Source organism: Chelmon rostratus, chromosome 1 (genome assembly GCF_017976325.1).
Source record: "Chelmon rostratus isolate fCheRos1 chromosome 1, fCheRos1.pri, whole genome shotgun sequence".
Taxonomy (NCBI): domain Eukaryota; kingdom Metazoa; phylum Chordata; class Actinopteri; order Chaetodontiformes; family Chaetodontidae; genus Chelmon; species Chelmon rostratus.
The window spans coordinates 24,656,332-24,675,156 of record NC_055658.1 but is presented as its reverse complement, the minus strand read 5'-3'; the positions used below and the strand labels follow the sequence as shown (position 1 = coordinate 24,675,156).

Genomic DNA, 18,825 nt, shown 5'->3' with positions numbered 1-18,825 from the left:
TTAGTCCTTAAAGTCTGAAGAGAAAAGAAACAATCTGCCAGTACGGTGAGAATATTTTTTTTTTTTCTGAGTAAATTGTTTGGATTCAGTTTCTTTTTTTTTATTTTTATTTCCCTTCATTCTGAAGCAGGAGCCTGCTGTCCTGCTACACTTCCAGAAATGACTTGAAACGAACTGTTTATTTAATTACAAACAATCTGATAATGCCCTGTACAGTTTGCGGTATTGAAGAAGAACTTAATATGAATATTTTCACCTCCTCAGGACTTTAAATCCTTCAAATGAAGCCTGGAAACATGACATTTTGATTTATTTTAGGGATTCAAACCTAAAAAGGTTGAAAACTGCTGCTCTTAGCTGAAGTCCAGATACTTCAGGTGTTCTCAGTGTGAGTAGAAATGTTATGTTCTTAGGTACTATGATGTTTTATGTATGTATATTTCTTCAATTTTGAGACTTTCTGCTTTTCCTTCAGAGGTATTATACTTTTTTTTACTCTGATGTTACATCACAGACCAGATTTACACACTAAACTTATGATAATATGTAGTATAATGCTGTATACAAAGTACAAGACTGACGAGGATCAGCATTCATTAATTCTTCTACTTAGTTAATTAAGGTCCTTTACTCTTAAATTAAAGGCTCTGAACGATTCTTACAATACTTGCGTTTACTGAATCTGTAATTCTCTGAACTTCTGACTAGCAGAACTTCTAAAACTCACTAACGAACACGTTAAATCTCGTTTGTATGAACCATGGAGTCTTTCGGGGGTAGTGATGCTGTTAAAGAGCATCTTGTTGTTTCTTGACTGGATGGGGTGACTTCCTCACGTCTTTGGTGGTTGCCTGGCAACCTTGCTGCACTGGCAAGACTCTAGGCTAGATGATCCTGTTTCCAGCCTTGATGCTAAGCTAAGCTAACTGGCTGTAACTTTTATATTTAATAGATATGTCTTGATTTTGCTCTGTGCTATCGTGTTTCTTTCTCTTTTTGTGCTTTTTAGAGGACATGGAGCCTTTATTTACAGGTGTTGTGGTCGTCTTCAGGTAAATCTTTGTAAAGTGGTTCAGTTTTTCTGTGCACAGCTGGTTAGTGGTCTAACACAGACTGCAGGACAAACAGGACCGTGACTGCATACTCTGGTCCCCTGCTGCTCCTCATCCTCAGGGTCCATGTGTGAGTCAAAGTGAGGGGGTGGCCCCGCCCCCGGCGCCGGCCAGCCAATAGGGGCTCTCCCTGGATTATCCTGCTGTTATAAATCCTGAGGATGCCAAAAACACAAGTGAGCCGCCAACAGAGCCAACAAGTGTTCAGCAGAGGGGAAACAAGCTGCAGGAAGAAGAAGAAGTGATGGAGCACTCCAAGCAGACACAGTACACCTCTAATGAGAAGACAGACAGCGGGGACAGCGGCTCCGTGCTCAACGGACACTTTGACGGGATGGTGAAGCGGCCAGCCGGCGGCACCGGGCGCGCCGCCGCTCCGCAGCCTCCGGGCGCCGAGTCCGGCTCGCACCGGCCCGCCGCCTCGGTGATGGAGAGCTGGAGGGAGGAGCGCACCAGGAGCGTGGAGGACAACGAGATGAGCCTGCCGTCCCTGGCCGCAGCTTACACCACCATCCTGAGGGGGCTCGGGGAGGACCCGCAGCGGCAGGGGCTCCTCAAAACGCCCTGGAGGGCCGCCACCGCCATGCAGTTCTTCACCAAGGGCTACCAGGAGAAAATCATCGGTGAGTGTTTAAATCCACAAAGCCGCTCAGAGGCGGTTGGGATTTGTCCTGCTGCGGTTCAACAGGTGTCAGAGTCACTTCAGACTGTGGTTCAGGTGCAGGAAAGAGATGATGCGCCTACTTTTTAACAGTTTTGTCCAGTTATTCTCCTGTTGAGGTGCTTTCACTGCTTTTCAGAGGGAAACATCAGACTTTTGTCTCCACTTTAATCATCTGACAGCTGTGGTTACTTTGTTCCAGGATTTAGATCATCTACTCAAGTAAAGGCACTAATACTAATAATAATCAGAAAAATGTACTTCAAGTATTAAAGTAAAAGTATTGAGAGCAGTAAAATGTCCCTGTGACTGTTCTCCTGTTCCATCTGATCTCATTAGATTATTGTGACTCAGTCGTTCATGTCAAAGCAGGATTTTATTGTTGGAGCTGGTTGAGGTTCATTTTACACAATTTTAATTGCAACTATTGATTCTTTTCATTCTGGATCAATCTGCTGATTATTTTCTCCAATAATCAATTGATCGTTTGGTTTGGAAACATTGTGAAAACAGTGAGATATGTCATTGCAATGACCCAAAGTGACACTTTCACAATGTTTGTTTAGTCCAACAAACAGTCCGTGCCTCAATATTATTACAAATTCAATTGCATCAGCAAATCAAACATTTGAGAAGCTGGAAGCAGGAAATGTTTTTACATGAAAAGTGACTAACTGATTAATAGTCTAATTGCTTCAGCTGTAATTGTATTAACTGTCATAACTCATATTTTATAAGCTCTTCATATGTTTTGTGTTTGGAAATCTTAATTTTTAATAAGTTACTAAAGCTGTCAGATAAATGTAGTGGAGTAAAAAGTACAATATTTCCCTCCAGAATGTAATAGAGTAGAAGTAGAAAGTGGAATGAAAAGAAAAGACTCAAGTAAAGTGCAAGTACTTCAGATTTGTGCTTTAGTACACAAGTTAAATGTGGTAAATGTGCTTATCTACTTTCTTTCGCTGCTTTGTATGTTGTGAGTTTAGATAATCAGTAAAATCAGTTTGTAAAATGTAACTTTATCAATTAAATTATCCAACAACATGAAATCAGCTCCAATATAAAGATGCTGCCTTCACAGTAATCATCAGTAATTGATCAGGATATATATTCATTTAAAGTTAAGCCGAGCCGTTCTGGTATTTTTGCTTTTAATAAGTTTCATGTCATACATATTATTAATAATATATTGATATTATGTCAATATTTACATAATATCAATATATTATTAGCAATCAGGCCCAAAGCGTCCCCCCTGTCATGGCTCCACTGTCAAATGCAAGAATTCTTCTTTCCTTCTTTGTGTTGTGTAAAGCTGTGAACTATTAATGGATTAGTGGATAGAAATTAATCTGCAGCTATTTTGATAATCAATTAATTATCAAATTATGTTTAAATTAAGTTATTAAGGCAGAAATGATAAACAGCTTCTCCAGAATGAAGATTTGCTGCTTTTCTCTGTTTTATATGATAGTAAAGATCTTTGAGTTTACTATTTTCTGGAATTTTAATTTTAACGTGATAAAATATTTGATCATTAATCAGGTAATCATTAGTAGCTTTTCTCTTTAACTCTTTAAACTCTAAACTCTAAATCAGCTCTCTGACTGGACGAACATCTCTGCCATAAAGTCAGCATTCATCAGAGGAGGAATAAGTGTTTTTGCCTGCTTTGCCTGTGGGGGGTAAAAGCACCCAGAGAGGGTTTGATTTGCAGCGTCAGGTCCACATTGGCCGGCTTTTCCAAGCTACGGCTTGTCGGAGTGGCTGGAGTCGGGGATCTGCCCCCTCTTCACTGCCTTGGCCTCCTCCAGTCCTCCATCTGGAGGCAGTTTGGCAGTTGTGGGGGCTGTTGTGTGTGTTCTGAAGCTGAAGGAAGGAATGCGGAGAAAGATGTGAAGCCTCACGTTGGAGAGACGCGATGGTGATTCATGTAATTTGATCCTGAGAAGAACACAAGTAGGACCAGATGATTCCCACCTTCTTCGCTCTTCTGAAGGGTAAAGGATGGGCAGAGGTGGAGATGATGATGACGACATACATGTGTGTCGTTCATCAGGCGGCGGCGGTGCTCTGCCTGCCTGCTGATTGGCTGTTATAGGAGACTCCCCTTTGACTTACTGGAAAACAGAGAACAGGAAAAACTAGTCTGCTGGATGTTTGTGGAGTTGTAGTGTTTTCAGTGAGTGTTTGATGTGTGTGTGTGTGTGTGTGTGTGTGTATGTGTGTGTGTGCAGGTCATGGGTTCAGCTTTAACACAACATGAACCTAAAATCCTCTTGTTGTCGAGCACATGACCAACAGAACTGTAATGAGGAAAGTTCTGCAGAGATTATGCAGGAATTCTGATCTTGTGACGCTACAGGAAGCACGTTACAGATTAAGATGTTCTTCTGTTCGCTGCACACGTTTTGATTATCAATAATTACCAATGAGTCTATAAATCATTTCCTCCGTTAACTGATCAGAAAGGCACGAAAAATGGCTGCTAGTTTCAGCTCTTCTCTCCTGCATCATTTTATTCTTCCCAATCCTGGTGCACAAAGTTCATATTTTTGGAGACTTTTAGAAGTTTTGTGTGTTCGAACAGTTTAGAATCAGCTCTCTGATTGGACAGCGTGACAAATCGGCACTTCCGGCACGTGTCCGGTGCTTTGCTCGTGTTTTCATGTGTTTATGCATTATTTATTTGATCTGATGATTCAATGAAGCACATCTGACCTTGTCGCAGAGAGTAGCTTCAGCTTCAGCTTCAGCTCCTCCCAGCTGCAGATGTGACTGCTCCAGCTCATGGTTGATGCCGGTCGGCTGCTGCTCCACAGTCGCCTCCAGAGAGGGTTTGCTGAGCTCCACACTCGCAAATTGTTGTATTCAAGGAGCTTTTTTTCGTCTGACCATCAGTTCAAAACCCAATAATAACAATAAATTATTGAGTTAAACAATGTATTTAGTTTATCATCATGAAAAACATGCTGTAAATCTTTGCAGCATTTGCATTTCATTTCTGTTTGACTAATAGATTAATAGATTGATTTAACATTTTTCCTTCACTGAAAAAATGTGCTTTAACATTTTGATACTAGCTTTAAAATGTTATTTTCCTGATCCTTTGTTCTTGCTGTCATTTTCGTCATTATTATTGCACATTAGCCTTTCAGCACCACCCCTACAGTGCACCACCCCTGCATTTCACTGCACATATTGAAAATATGAGCATGTAACAAATAAATGTTTTATGAATCTTTGCTGTTGATCTTTGCCTGTGAGGAGCTGGAACCACTTGTTTTTGGTCAGTTTTTCTTTGAATTGACTTAAATGATAACGCTGTCTTGGCTCTCATGGCTGCAGACTTTCAGTCTTAATGTAGTTTTGTCCGTCACTTCTCTCAGTATTTAAAGGTGGTGTTGACTCGCTCCATCACTCCAGTTCAGTCCAACAGAAACCAGAGCAGACGGAGGTAAAACTTAAAGTGAGGAATGAAATGTTGTAATCTTCCCCCACTGGACAATACAACTGTTTGTCTCAGGTGGAGGTTTGTTTAAAACCCATCCAATCGTCCAACTGCTCGTGTGTCTTGACCCGTCCTTGTTCTTCTTAACGACGTCACTGTTTCCAGATCTGTGCCGGCCCGGGTCTCAGTGCTGATATAAATGAAGGTGAACCAGAACGAGCCTTCAAGGCTTCACAAACCAGTTTCTAATTCAAACACGAGTCCTGCAGCTCAGTTTCACTGTCACAGTTTCGCTGATCACACACACACACACACACACACACACACACACTCAGAGAGAGAGAGACTCATGTTTCCATCATTTTTGTGGACATCACATTGACTTACATTCATTTCCTGGAGAATTACCCAAACTGTAACGACTACTTGCCTAACCTAACCTTACCCTAACTCTAACACAAGTCTTCACCCTAAAATTTAATGATTTGCATGGCGGGGACCTTCGTTTTGTCCCCATAAGGAAGACGAGTCCCCACAGTGTGCCTGTGGAAACAGATTTATGTCCCCACAACATCAGCAAAAAGTCTTTTTTTAGCATCAGGGAGTCTTCAGCTTCAGTCAATAAATGTCTTTTTAAATAAACAGAAACACAATTTCCTGAGACTCAGCAGATCTGAAGACTGAATATTATGGGATGTGGAACCGGGAAATAAGCAGCTGGTTATAGCTGTTGTAAACGCCAGTGTGTGTCTATGTGTGTATTTAAAGGCAGGGATGTATGGGGGTGACTCATGAATACACGCCGAGGGTCATGACTATGCATAGGAAGCGTGTGCGTATGCATGTATGAGATGCTGCAGCGCACGCACACACACACATATATCTAGCTGTCTGAACAATAAAAGAATAACCTTGTGTATTTAGTCTTTACACTTTACCATTTCCTGCTTCATTCAGAGCGTGTCAACATGTGGCCTCTTCACCCACGTGTGTGTGCGTGCGTCTGTGCGTGCGTACACACACACACACTGGAGACAGCACTATTGAATGAAGAGCTGATGATGAGTAACACTGTCATTACCTGATACCCAGGGCGTCTGAACCGGCAGAAATAGTGGTCCTCGCCAGCTGCCATTTATTTAGTTAAGGTTGACTTAATGGCATTTCCCTTCAGGGCATGTGTGTGTGCATGCGTGCATGTGTGTTTGCAACGTGCAACTTTGACTGTAGCTGATGATGTAAGATTGACTCAAGTATAATTGTGGTTTATTTCAATCGCTTATTCTTTTTTCAACATGACATTATACTCACTAAGTTCATTGCTGAGAGCTGCAGCTAATCATTATTTTCATTAAAGCCATTAGATTATTTCATTAAGTTAATAACAGTGTGTCCAATGACAACATGAAAACATTGACTATGTTTACATGCACACTAATATTCCACTATCATATTATACATTAGATGACAATATTCCAAATTTCGAAGGAGTCAAACCACGTTTTCGGATTGGATTTTCTGAATTATGACTTTTTCTGAATGGAGCCTTTTCTGATTAGCACGTGTGATATGTAGATATTATTCAGGTTTTAGGAGCAAACTTTGGACATTTAAACAGCACATTCAGAATATGTGTCTCAGTTTTTTTTACAGCAGTTTGCGACACGCAGCCTCTTGCCTGTTTATGGTCAGCTCTGCATTGCCTATCCAGCATTTTCATATAAAATATGTGCAAATATCTTAACGCTGACCTTTTCAAGTGGGTGATTGAGCAGATGAAAGAAGGAGGCTCTTGATTGGAGTATGCATGTGTGCATGCTGGTGCATGTAAACGGAGTCTTTGTCACATTGTGAAGGTGTCGCTCATAGTGATGAACCTAAAGAGATTCTTCACCTGAATCTGCAGCATTACAGCAACTTTCAGCTGGTTGTTTAGCTGTCTGGCCCTCAAATGGCAGACAGACGCAGGTAGAGATGAGCTGATTTCTGAGCTGAGACTAGAAACCACTAAAAGAGAGTGAATATCAGACTTTCATCAGGTGACATGAACACAACTCCAAATGAATGATAATGTTGCTCTGGATCTGCTGGATGTGTAAATAAGTGAGTGTTTGCTATCAACTTTGCTAATTAAACTTAAAAAAGGCTGTTCCCATAGGGGCAATAAAACTGTTAATTTTAATAGTAATAATAATAAACTTTATTTGAACAGCACCTTTGAAACAGGAATTGCAGCTCAAAGTGCTTTACAACAAAGAAATCACATGCACCAAGTGAGTGCTTCAGATAGAAAAGACAGAATGGACATAAAAACAGATAAAAAATGAATGTAAAATACATGATAACGATGATAAGGAGGATAAAGGTAAAAATAAAACCAGTGCATAAAACCAGAGAATAAAATAATTAAATATAGGTAAAAATAAGTAACCCAACGACGACCATATCAGTTTATTGTCCCTTAAGATGAAGAAAAGCAGCAAATCTTCACATTGGAGAATCTGAACTGGAGAATGTTTCGCATATTTGCTTGAAAAATAACTAAAACAGCTGTTCTGTTGGTGGAAACATGACAACAACGTTACATGTTTCTGTTTCAATGCATCCATGTTGACAGATATTCAGCAGTTACCCACGGTTACCATCAGAAAAATCTTCAGTTTCACTTTGTTCTTGATTGCAAAACTGTGAAGACTGGATTAGCACTTTATTACAGCGTCAAACTGAAAGCAAACTGCAGCCACAATCAGTTTTTCCTGTTTGTGGACCAGTAAAACCAGAATGTCTCCAGGAGCTAATTAAACTCTCCCACAAACAGACTGCAGATAGACGCGGTTCTAAAAGTCACTGTGCAGAATTTGAATATTTCTGGCGTTGGTGCCCCCCGGTGGCAGAATGAAAGAACACACATTGGCAGACAGAAATACCTTTCGTCTCTTAGACCCCCTCACCTCAGACCTAATGCTGCTGTTCCCTCTCTGGCCTTCATGGTCTCCAGAGGATCTCCCTCTGGACTCTTGGTGATCTCTGACTTATCTTGTGGCGCCACCTGCAGGTCAGAGTTTTCACTAATCCAGAGAAATATCTCAACAACTTAAACTAGCTGCTAACAGTCCTGTAGTCATCCACTAATACTCCTGCTGACTCTTATGATTTGGTTTTCCTGCAGCGCCACCATCAGGTTGACGTACGTTGTTTTTAGTGAAATGTCTCAACATCTATTGGATGCAGCGTCACAGTGATAAATGGTTCACACATTCATGTTCCCCCCAGTATAAACTCTCAAAATTGACATCATACTTTACATTATAACACCTGCAGAACTAATGACATTCACAACACTGCTTTGTTTAATGCTAATTAACACATTTTAACATGCTAAATATGCTAAAGTAAGATGGTGACAGTAGCAGTAGAAATGATGCCAGTATATTGTCACTGTGAGCATGTTAGCATGCTAACATTAGCATTTAGCTCAAAGCACCTCTGTGCCAGCAGCTTCACAGAGCCATTAGCATGACTGTTTTTGTTTAAAGAACCAGTGTAAATGTGCATTAATCCCAGGTTTCTATCATAATTTAAAGCATGTAAAATGTTAAAATGTATCAGGAACAGCAACAGTTAGAGCAGGGAGTGGAGAGATTCATCACAGTAAATAGACACTTATATGAAAACTGATAAATGTCGGCCCTAAACAACAATGAGATGGAACATGAGACGTCAAAAGTTGCTGTCAAGCGTCCCAAATGAGAGCAAAAGACTAAAGCTCAGAGTGTATGTGCAGGTGGAGAAGATGCTGGTGGAGGGCGTCATGGCAACGTTACTCAAACTGCGCCATGATCAGACAAACAGAAAAGGTGAAGAAGAGACTTTAAGAGCGTCTGAATGTGTTGATCTGTTTACACAATAAGCAGCAGAGACTGAAGCAGAGTCAGTCCTCTGTTGTTTCAGTGACCTCTCCACCCCCGCACCCCCCCTCCCTCCAACAGATAGCCAGTCAGGAAATTAAAAAGCTCGGCGGTGAGAGCAAGAGCCGTCTGTGTCGTCACAAACAGATAAAGCCCTTTATTGAACCCACGGCAACTGAAAAATGCAATAAAGCAACAACAGGAAGGAGCGTATGGAAGCAGAGCTATAATTAGACCGCCATGTTTGCCAGAGAGAAACACCAAGTCGACGATAAAGAGAGCGGCGGCTGAGCGATGGAGGTGAGCAGGGCGTCCCCGGTGGTTTCCATCCATCTGAGTCTAGATTGTGATGCGGGGCAGTTTGTATCCAGAGCTGGCGAAGGACATAAATATGGAAATACGGGACAAGAACAGATCGTTCAGTAACATCTGAACCAGATTTATTGACAAGTAGGCAAAAAAAAAAAGCCATCAACAAAAACTGAAATTCATGATTAAAATAAAAGATCAAAAAAGCAAATGAAAGAAGCAGATGAATGAATGAGTCCAATAGATGAAGCTGGTGGGCAAGTATGTAAATCAGTCAATTAAATCTGTAAAAAAAAAAAAAAGTTTCCATGTTTCAGATGTTTCTTTTCCTTTTGTTTCATCCCTCCTTCGTTTTTCTCCGCAGACGTGCTGAACGACGCCATCTTTGACGAAGACCACGATGAGATGGTGATCGTCAAAGACATCGACATGTTCTCCATGTGTGAGCATCACCTGGTGCCCATCTTCGGCAGGGTGAGACACACACATGCACACACACACACACTGAGGAGGAGAAACCAGAACCACGATGTTCACTTTTGGGTGAATGTGCAGGTGTAGATGTATATGGATGTACATTGAGTAGGCTGTGTTTTAAAACTATGGTTTAAAAGCTTGTTTAGATAAACTGGACTTTGAGACACACTCTCAAGGGACTCTGCTTTCTGATATAATCAATACCGGAGGTACTTTTTATTTTTGACCATGTTCTTCGAAGAAAATGCAAATGTCGACGATTTAATCCAGAAGTATCCTAAAAACATGAAAACATGGCAGCGGGTCGTAAAAACCATTTGTCTCTGACGTTCATCTGCTGGTCTGAGAACATGAGAAACAATCTGATTAGCTGAGATCTGTTTACCCGCCGCTTCTTCTGTTTCTTCAGCCTCCTCCCTGCTCCTTTGACATCATTACTTTCCGCTAAAACCCGATTGGCCTCTTCCCTCTTTCTGATTCCTCTTTCTGTGCTTCCCTCATCCCTCCATCTTCGCCTGCAGGTGCACGTCGTTTAAGACAATAGAGGCTGGCAGCTGATCCTTTTCCACCGGTGTAAATGGGCTCTGATGACAGCAGTGAATCACACCTACCACACCTCCTGTGTGTGTGTGTGTGTGTGTGTGGCGGCTGTTTATGTCCCTACACCTCCCCCCTCCCTCGTCATCGTCAGCAGCGTTGCCTCTTATCCAGCCTCTCTCATCTGTCCGTCTGTCTGTCTGTTGTGTCTCTCAGTGAGTCACCACACAGAGAGGCCTGCTCCTCCTCCCCCTCCTCCTCAAATTCCGCCTTTTACGTGTCATAGAATGCATCATTACTCGATCACTGTGATGTATTTCCTGTTGAAAGAGGTCGCTGAGGGGTCATGCCAGGTTCCGACTACATAAGATTTCTGTCTGTGGAGTTGATCCCTGTCTAAGACTGGGTGATGACGGACCTGACCAATCGTAGCTCGCCATTTTCCACCACCTGCGTGATGTCATCGGGAAGTAACAAAGAATGTAAACAAACACGCTGTCCAAAACGGCATGTGTGATACTGCCCACAAAAAATAATTTGAAAGAAGAAAAATCGACTGTGACGAGTGACAGCTCCACCTCGCAGCATCATCGCTGTGGTTACAGTTGAGTAGTGTTCTGTGCTCCCATTTGTCAGGAGTTTGTCGCACTCAGAGACAGAAAGCAAAAACCTTCTGACAGGTTTGTCTTTCTGATGTCAGATTACCGGGCTGAAATCATGCCGTCTGAACGCGACATTAAGCGTTAACTGAACACATTCGATGCACCTGGTTGAAACTAATGCAGTCTACTACAACAGCTAGTAGTTAGCTCTGATTTGGTCTCCACCACCTCCTGAGAAAAACATCTGGCAGTTTAGCTGCTAAATGTTTCGCTAGCTGTGCACGCCTGGCTCCTCTCGCTCTTCGTTTCATTTTTGTATTTTCACCTCGGCCCGTCGTCGCTCCCAGCAGGTGGCAAAAAAAGAGAAATAACGTGAGCAGATGAGTGAAACGCCGCCGTCGTGGTTGCCGCGTTTGATGTCGATATGTCAGGCCGCCGCAGCACAGAGGGAGGGGCCGCAGGAAAAAGCAGAAAAAGAGATCTTTGCACGCTTGTTGCCGCTGCCCTTTCTCTCGTCTTGTCAACAAATTGTGTCTGACATTTGAGTGGTGTGTGTGTGTGTGTGTGTGTGTTTGTGTGTGTGTGGAAGAGAATTAGCCTCCAGACATCCACAGCAGTGATTCTCCAGCTCCGTCTCTTCCTCCTCGCGTCTGCTGCTCATCCACCTGCTCTGCTCTCGTCTTTTCTTTGACGACTTCTTGGTTTCTGTCATTTGTTTTCGCCTGATGGTCACATTAAAGCTCATGTGTTTCCTCAACTGTCCTTTAATCTCACGCCACAAGAGCTAATAACTTTAAGTACATAAAAGAGGAGGTTCCAGTGGACGTAGTATTGTTGAATATTCAGGCTGAAACAGTTGAACTCACCATCTGAACGTGGTCGGGCTTAGAGTGGAGTCCAGGTTAATTAAGGGGAAACAGTCCACACTTTCTGAACGTTGTGTTAGGTGATGATGAGCAGAGATACGTCATGCTAAAGCAGACGGGAGGCTGACGCTCTGTAGCTCTTGATTACCTCCTTGGTTGACGGGTGGAGCCTGGACCAGGGAAGAATCCATTACATTTTGGGAGCGGATCCGAATCACGGGCCAGAAACACAAATTATTTTTTTACTCTCGTACTCTCGTACAGTCAGATCATTTTGCCCTGCAGAATAAATAACATCTTAAAATCCAGTAGATGGTAGTCCATCCATCGCCGTTCAGCTTCACTGTTGTTTGAGTTGCATCCTTCATCATGATTTGTTCACCAAGTCTGTTTCCACCGCACTTTGTCACAGTTTGCTTTTATCGATGAACAAATTTCCTCAGCCAAGCATTAAAACTTTTTTGATGTATTTCGAGGGTTTTTTTATGCACAGATTGAAAAAACACATAAAAAGGGGTGGATGGAAACGTAACTATGGTCTCCTCCAACCTCCCACTCGCAGCATCCAGGCTGGTGCGCACTGAGCATCTTTACTGGGACACTTAGACAGATGTTGACTCACCGTTATTTGCCAGAATTGTCACATGACATGATGTCCACAGGGGACGCTTGAAATGACGCTACAGAAATCACTTTCATTTACCAAAACAACAAAGGCAAAGAGTCAAAGAGCAGCCTGTGGTGACCGGATCCGCTGCACAATCAGCCTGGCCTCAAGCTGCGTCACTGGTCAGCATGTTACCTGAGCCTGGATCAGATGGGTTTACACTGTGGGTCCTTCATCATGGAGCGACAGCAGGGTTAACGAGCGTGAAGTATCTGATGCTGCATTTTTCACTTTGCGCAGGTTCACATCGGTTACCTCCCCAACAAGAGAGTCCTGGGTCTCAGCAAGCTGGCCAGGTGGGTGAATGTACTCTAACACACTGTGTTTGTGTGTGTGTGTGTGTGTGTGTGTGTGTGTGTTTTCCCAGTGTTTAATTGGCCATCTTATTGTAGATGTGTGTGCGTGTGTGAGAGCTAGAGTGTATTTAAGCTGATTATTAAAACGTGTGTGTGTGTGTGTGTGTTTGTTTGTGTGTGTGCTAGCGTAGAATCTGATCCCACTGACCCCAATACCTTCAGGCTTATCGCACACCTTAACACCCCTCACTGTCCCAGTCCTGGGCATGCACGCTCGCACTGTGGTGAGAAACAGCCAAACTGCTCATGTGTTTAAGACCAGAACGAAGCTCGCGGGTTGCTGTCAGCGAGCAGAAATACTCGAGGCTGTAAAAGGGAGGTTTGGGTTTCACATCTGGGGTCTTGTTTTTGTAGTTTTTCGGCTGAGATCTGGGGACACAGAATAAGTCAGAAAATTAGAATTTAATTATGTTATTGTTTTCTATTATATATAAAAATTATTGGGCTTGCCAGTTTTATTTGGAAGAGATAAGAAGCGCTAATATTATTAGCTGAATTGTCTGTTGTAAACGTCTGTCTTCCTGCTTGACCTTTGACCCTCTGTACTTCCTGTGCACTGAGGGCTAATTAGAGACATTTCCAGTTTGTACATTTCTGCAGATCAATGAGGCTCCAGATGACCTTTACTTTGTTTACAACCAGACCTTCATTCAGAAGAATCGAGTCCTGTAGTCACATGACAAAAAGAACTGAAGAACACGACGTTTGATGTCATGTCACTATTTTTAGAGGTGATTCAAGACGTTTTGGAGAACGAAACTCACCTGCAGCTTCCTCTTCCTGTCACACCTTCGCATCGAAGTCCTCTCCACCACTGATTGGACATCGAAGCTTCTTTTCCCTAAAAACTGTCACCTGTGAAGCAGCTCTTCAGTTTTTCTTCCTCCCCCTGGAGCATGTTTCCTCTTTTCCTGCTGCCCGTTTGCTCTTGTGACATTCTCTTGGAGGTGAATGAGGTCAAATTTGTCCAAAGGGATTTTGTTCACAGAAGAGCAGCAGGTCGAGGGTGACGACCGGGCCGTTTCTGCAGTAGCTTCAGTTACTGTTTTCTCTTTTTTTGTTATTTCGAGGTTAGGTTTAATGTGCTCATATATAAGATGGGTTTAAATGTATGAATGAATGAATGAGATGTGACATGAGCTGACATTTAAAAAGATGCTCAGGAGGTTTGTTACCTTCGTCTTCAACGTGATGGAAAACACAGAATTATTTACCATCTTTGAGAAGTTGCTCTTTTTGCTGCCAATATCTCACCCAGTTTATATCCTTGTGAGTTTTATTGATTTTATTTGAATTATTGTCTCAATAATACATTTTTTTCTTATTGTCAACAGATACTGTGAAAAGATTAAAAGCAATAATGTGTTAATTTGTCTCAGCCTCAAACCCACTGGTTGAAAAAATCAATACATAACATCACAATACAGCTGCTCACTGTGGTTTTCAGCAAACATTACTCAAGGACTATTTTCAGTGGCGGATTAATCTGCACTTTCTCATGAGGACTTCTTGATTTTGAGGGATATAAGAAAATGTCCGTAGAAAGTATTTATGTTAAATATCATAATACTGGAGAAATGTATAGAAATATCCTAAAAAATATCAGGAAAACTCTGATGAATATTCACAGGAAATTATCTGCTCAAAATTCATCCAAATTGCTTGTTTTACACAAACTTGACATTCACTATTTGGGTTAATTGTACAGTTTATTAATTGTTCTGAATATAATATGAAATATCTAAAAAAATTAACTCTGGTGTGTGTGTTCATGGTGAAGGAACATGTCAGCCAGAGCAGCAGTGAGGCTTGTTGATGTGTTTTTAATGGAGCTCCATGACACAGAGGAGGAAGATCCATCAGACACATGATGTAGCTGGTTTTATCTTTGTGAGACCTGTTGACAATAAGAAAAATACTGAAAATGCCATCACACGTATCATCGAAAATTATTTGTGACAGATATTTTGGAGAAAGCTTGAAGAGAAAATCCGTTTTTTTCTCTCTTCTCAGTTAGTTTCTTGTACATCACTGAGGCCTGTTCTCTCTTCTCGCCCTCAGGATTGTTGAAATCTACAGCCGTCGACTACAAGGTACCACAGACGCTTTGACCCACATGTTGGAGCTCACAGTTCAGGGTTCTGGCTTTACTCCGTCAGCCTCGGCGATGTTTGTTCTGTCTGACCTGGTTCTTGTTTGTCTCTGCGTCCACAGTTCAGGAGAGGTTGACCAAACAAATCGCCGTGGCGATCACCGAGGCTCTGCAGCCCACCGGCGTCGGCGTGGTCATCGAGGCAACGTACGCATGTCTGCTGACAACAGAAAACTCACCTTCTCCTCCTCTGTCCTCCACCTCCTTTCCTTTGATTTCCCTCTCCTTCTCCTCGCCTCCTTTACTTTGGCTCTCTTACATTACTTTCTCTTAATCCATCACCTTTTTTTTTACTTTCATCACATCACTTCATTTCCTTTCTATTTTCTGTTTCTGTTCTCCTTCACCTCATCATTTCTTCTACTCCTCTCCATTTTATTCTTCCACTTACTTCCTTTAACCTGTTTCATTTACATCACTTCAATTCCTTTCATTCACTCACTCTTTATGTCACCTCCTCTTTGTATTTTCTACTCTACTCTCCTTTCTGTTCTCCTGTTAACTTTTTATACATTTGCTCCATTCCATTTTTTCATCAACTTTCATCATTTTATTTCCTGTTTTCTGCAACACCTCTTCCCTTCCTTCACCACTTCTATCTTTTTTAAACTTTCGTTTATTTGTCCTCTTTCCTGCTGCAGCTCCTATTTTTTTGACATCATCTTTCTTTCTTTCAACTCCACTCCTATTTTTATTTTATCACTTAATTTCTTTGACCTCTCCTCTATCACTTCGATTTTCAACACTTCATTTCCTTTCATTTTTTTCCTTTTCTTACATCTCATCCTTTCCTTCACCCATTCTTTCTTTTTACTCAAATTTCCTTTTTTCCCTCACATTAAATTTCCTTTACCTCTGTTCCATTACTTTCATTGCATCACTTAATTTACTGTCACTTCCTGTATTCTTCATTTACTTTCATGTTTGTTCTCTTTCCTGTCACACCTCCTGCTTTCCTCCACTTCCTTGTTTCGTATTTATTTTCTTTCACTCTCACTTCTTTTCCTTCGCTTCACCTCCTGGCCTTTCGTTCTAACCTCCCTCTCCTCCTCTCCGCAGTCACATGTGTATGGTGATGCGAGGAGTTCAGAAGATGAACAGTAAAACCGTCACCAGCACCATGTTGGGAGTTTTCAGGGAAGATCCAAAAACCCGCGACGAGTTTCTGACGCTGATCAGGAGCTGAGGAGGACGAAGCTCCTCCTCTTCCTCCTCCTGTTGCCTGGGGTTACCTCCACCTGTGTGTATGTGTGTGCGTGTGTTTGTGTGTTTTCATCTCACCAAAGGCAGTGACAGAGCGTTTGCTGTGTTTTTTCGGTCCGACTCATTTTAATCATCAGATAAGGTGAAGCATTGCCGCGGTTACATGTTGTTTAGTGGCAGACTTTAACCTCGTGTGTTTGTGCTTATTGATCAAATATCAGTCGTTGGCCTTGAAATACAGAAGGAGGGTTTAACAGGAAGAATCCACCATGAAAAAAATTAGTTTAAAGGAGCTGCAAATACAGTAAATAAACTGCAGGCGAAATGCGTCCAATTATGAGATTTACAGTAATATTTTGTTTCAGAGCCCAGCTATCTATAATAACAGGTCAGAAGTTTTTATATATTACTGCAAATGTGCAAAAAACAGAAACATATAAATAACTGAAGCCGCATTCACAAAACATCAGGAGGCTAAAAGCAGCTGCTAACTGCTCGAGTTCAAGGAAAACACAAAAGAAACCAAAAATAAAAGGTCCACAAAGCATTTTAGCTTTAAAAGAGAGACGTCAGAGCTGAACTGAAAAGTCAATGGAGTTGATGAGGTCAAACATTAAACATATTGTCTTTGTGCTGTTTTCAGGTGAGTTTATGTCAAAAAGAATCAGCAGATTATCACATTCTGTTTTATTCATGCTTTACACGGCGGCCCACCTGATTTGGAATCAGGTTTTAAACCTTTTCACGTGTGTTTGATCGTATTGTTTAACGCTCTGTCACACCTTAAAAAACTCTTCTCCTTTTATTCACGCCCTTTTTGTTTAGCTAAGATTATCAGCTGATTTAAAAGTAGAATTGACACCATGAAGAAACAAAAACAACGACCTGAATATCAACATGATGGAACGTTTGGTGCGGAATCATCAGGGGAAACATGACCAGACACGAGTCAAAAGACACCAGTAAACTTGTTTATTGACGTAACGTATCACTGTTCTGGCTGGGTGGAAGGATCCGCCTGTTTGTGCCAACTCACCTCTCCGTTAAAACCAAAAGAACGACTTCACGGTGACGAGACGAGGCAACCGGGCCAACGCCGGGCTGCTGACTCACCGAAACCCAACGTTTGCATTTTCATTTTCATGAGAGGAGATTGTGTGTGTGTGTGTGTGTACGCAGATGAACATGAACAGTGTGGAGACAAGTGTGTGTGTGTGTTGTTAAGTGACTTTGTCTTTTCTTGTGTAGCATTTTTGCATTTCAATGTCCCCAGACTGATTTTGGGAAGTTTTACCTTGTTTATTGTGGTGTGTGCGCGTGTGTGTGTTTGCATGTGTGTGTGTGAGAGAGAGTATGCAAGCTTGTGTGTGTGTGTTTGCATGCATGTGCTTGTGTGTGTGTGCGCGTGTCGGAGGGAGATGAGCGCTAACTTACGGCTCTGTTGTTCTTGTGGCCTTGTTGAGAAGGACGGCCTGTTCTTTGGCCTCTTCACCATCATTGTCACTTTATGTACTGTGTTCATTTCAAATACTTTTTAATCAAAGAAAATAAATCTATGTGACAGCGGTGAGTGTGTTCACTTCATGAAAAACAGACGAAACTGTCGCTGGTCTAACTTTGCGTTCATGCAAAGTCAGCAGACAGGAAACAAGATGGTGTTCCCACACTGCTAGCCTCATGCTAGCTGGTAAAAGTGGAGCTATTTTTAATTACTTTATATACTAGAAAGTACTTACTTTATATACTGCCTACAATAATACATCCTAATGTTGTAAGAATCTAAATCTGCAAAGTGACCAGTTACTAACGTTCTCAAATAATTGTAGTGGAGTGAAAACAACAAAGTAGCATAAAATGGAAATACTCCAGAATGTCAAAATTGTACTTAATGTACTTGAGTAAATGTACTTAGTTACTTTCCACCTTTGCAGCCATATTGTCACGAGTTTGTTGCCATTTCAGTTGTGGAAGAAGTCGTCTCTGTCAGAACTTCCTGATATCTGTGACCAGTTTTACTCGGCTGCTCATACTTACAGTTTGACATGAACAGTGTTTAGTATGTAAAGTTAATTTGTCTGCAGGAAGACTGGTGTGATCTTCACGGTGTGATGAGCACAGAATATGAGGTTCTTCTTCGTGCAGCTTCCCTCTGTGTTAATGCTGAAAATTGTGAATTTGTCCTTTAAGTGAGAGGTGAAGATAGATAGATAGATAGATAGATAGATAGATAGATAGATATACTTTATTTATCCCAAGCTGGGAAATTGCAGTGCAGCAGCAGCATTACACACAGTGAAATAAGTGAAAATAAGACTATAAAGAACAAACTATACATAATAAAAATATAAAAATAGCGAGCAGTAAAAAGGTTATATACATAACAAAATAATAAAATAGCCAAATAGTAAACAGTAGTAAAAAGTATTGCACAAAAGGAATATCAAATGCAAATGGCAGTGAAAATTAAGTGTACCGTGACTGTAAGAACAAACTATATATAATAAAATATCGAAATAGCGAGCAG

General features: G+C 41.5%; 1 protein-coding gene across 1 annotated transcript; it reads left to right on the top strand.

Moving 5' to 3' along the window:
- The first annotated feature begins 1,305 nt into the window (after nt 1-1,305).
- On the top strand, nt 1,306-17,857 carry gch1 (GTP cyclohydrolase 1). Its single transcript, XM_041937640.1, has 6 exons — nt 1,306-1,735; nt 9,806-9,915; nt 12,831-12,886; nt 15,008-15,039; nt 15,161-15,245; nt 16,158-17,857. Exons 1-6 carry the CDS (start codon nt 1,357-1,359, stop codon nt 16,282-16,284), a joined length of 789 nt encoding a protein of 262 aa, XP_041793574.1. The 5' UTR covers nt 1,306-1,356; the 3' UTR covers nt 16,285-17,857.
- The last annotated feature ends 968 nt before the right edge of the window (nt 17,858-18,825 follow it).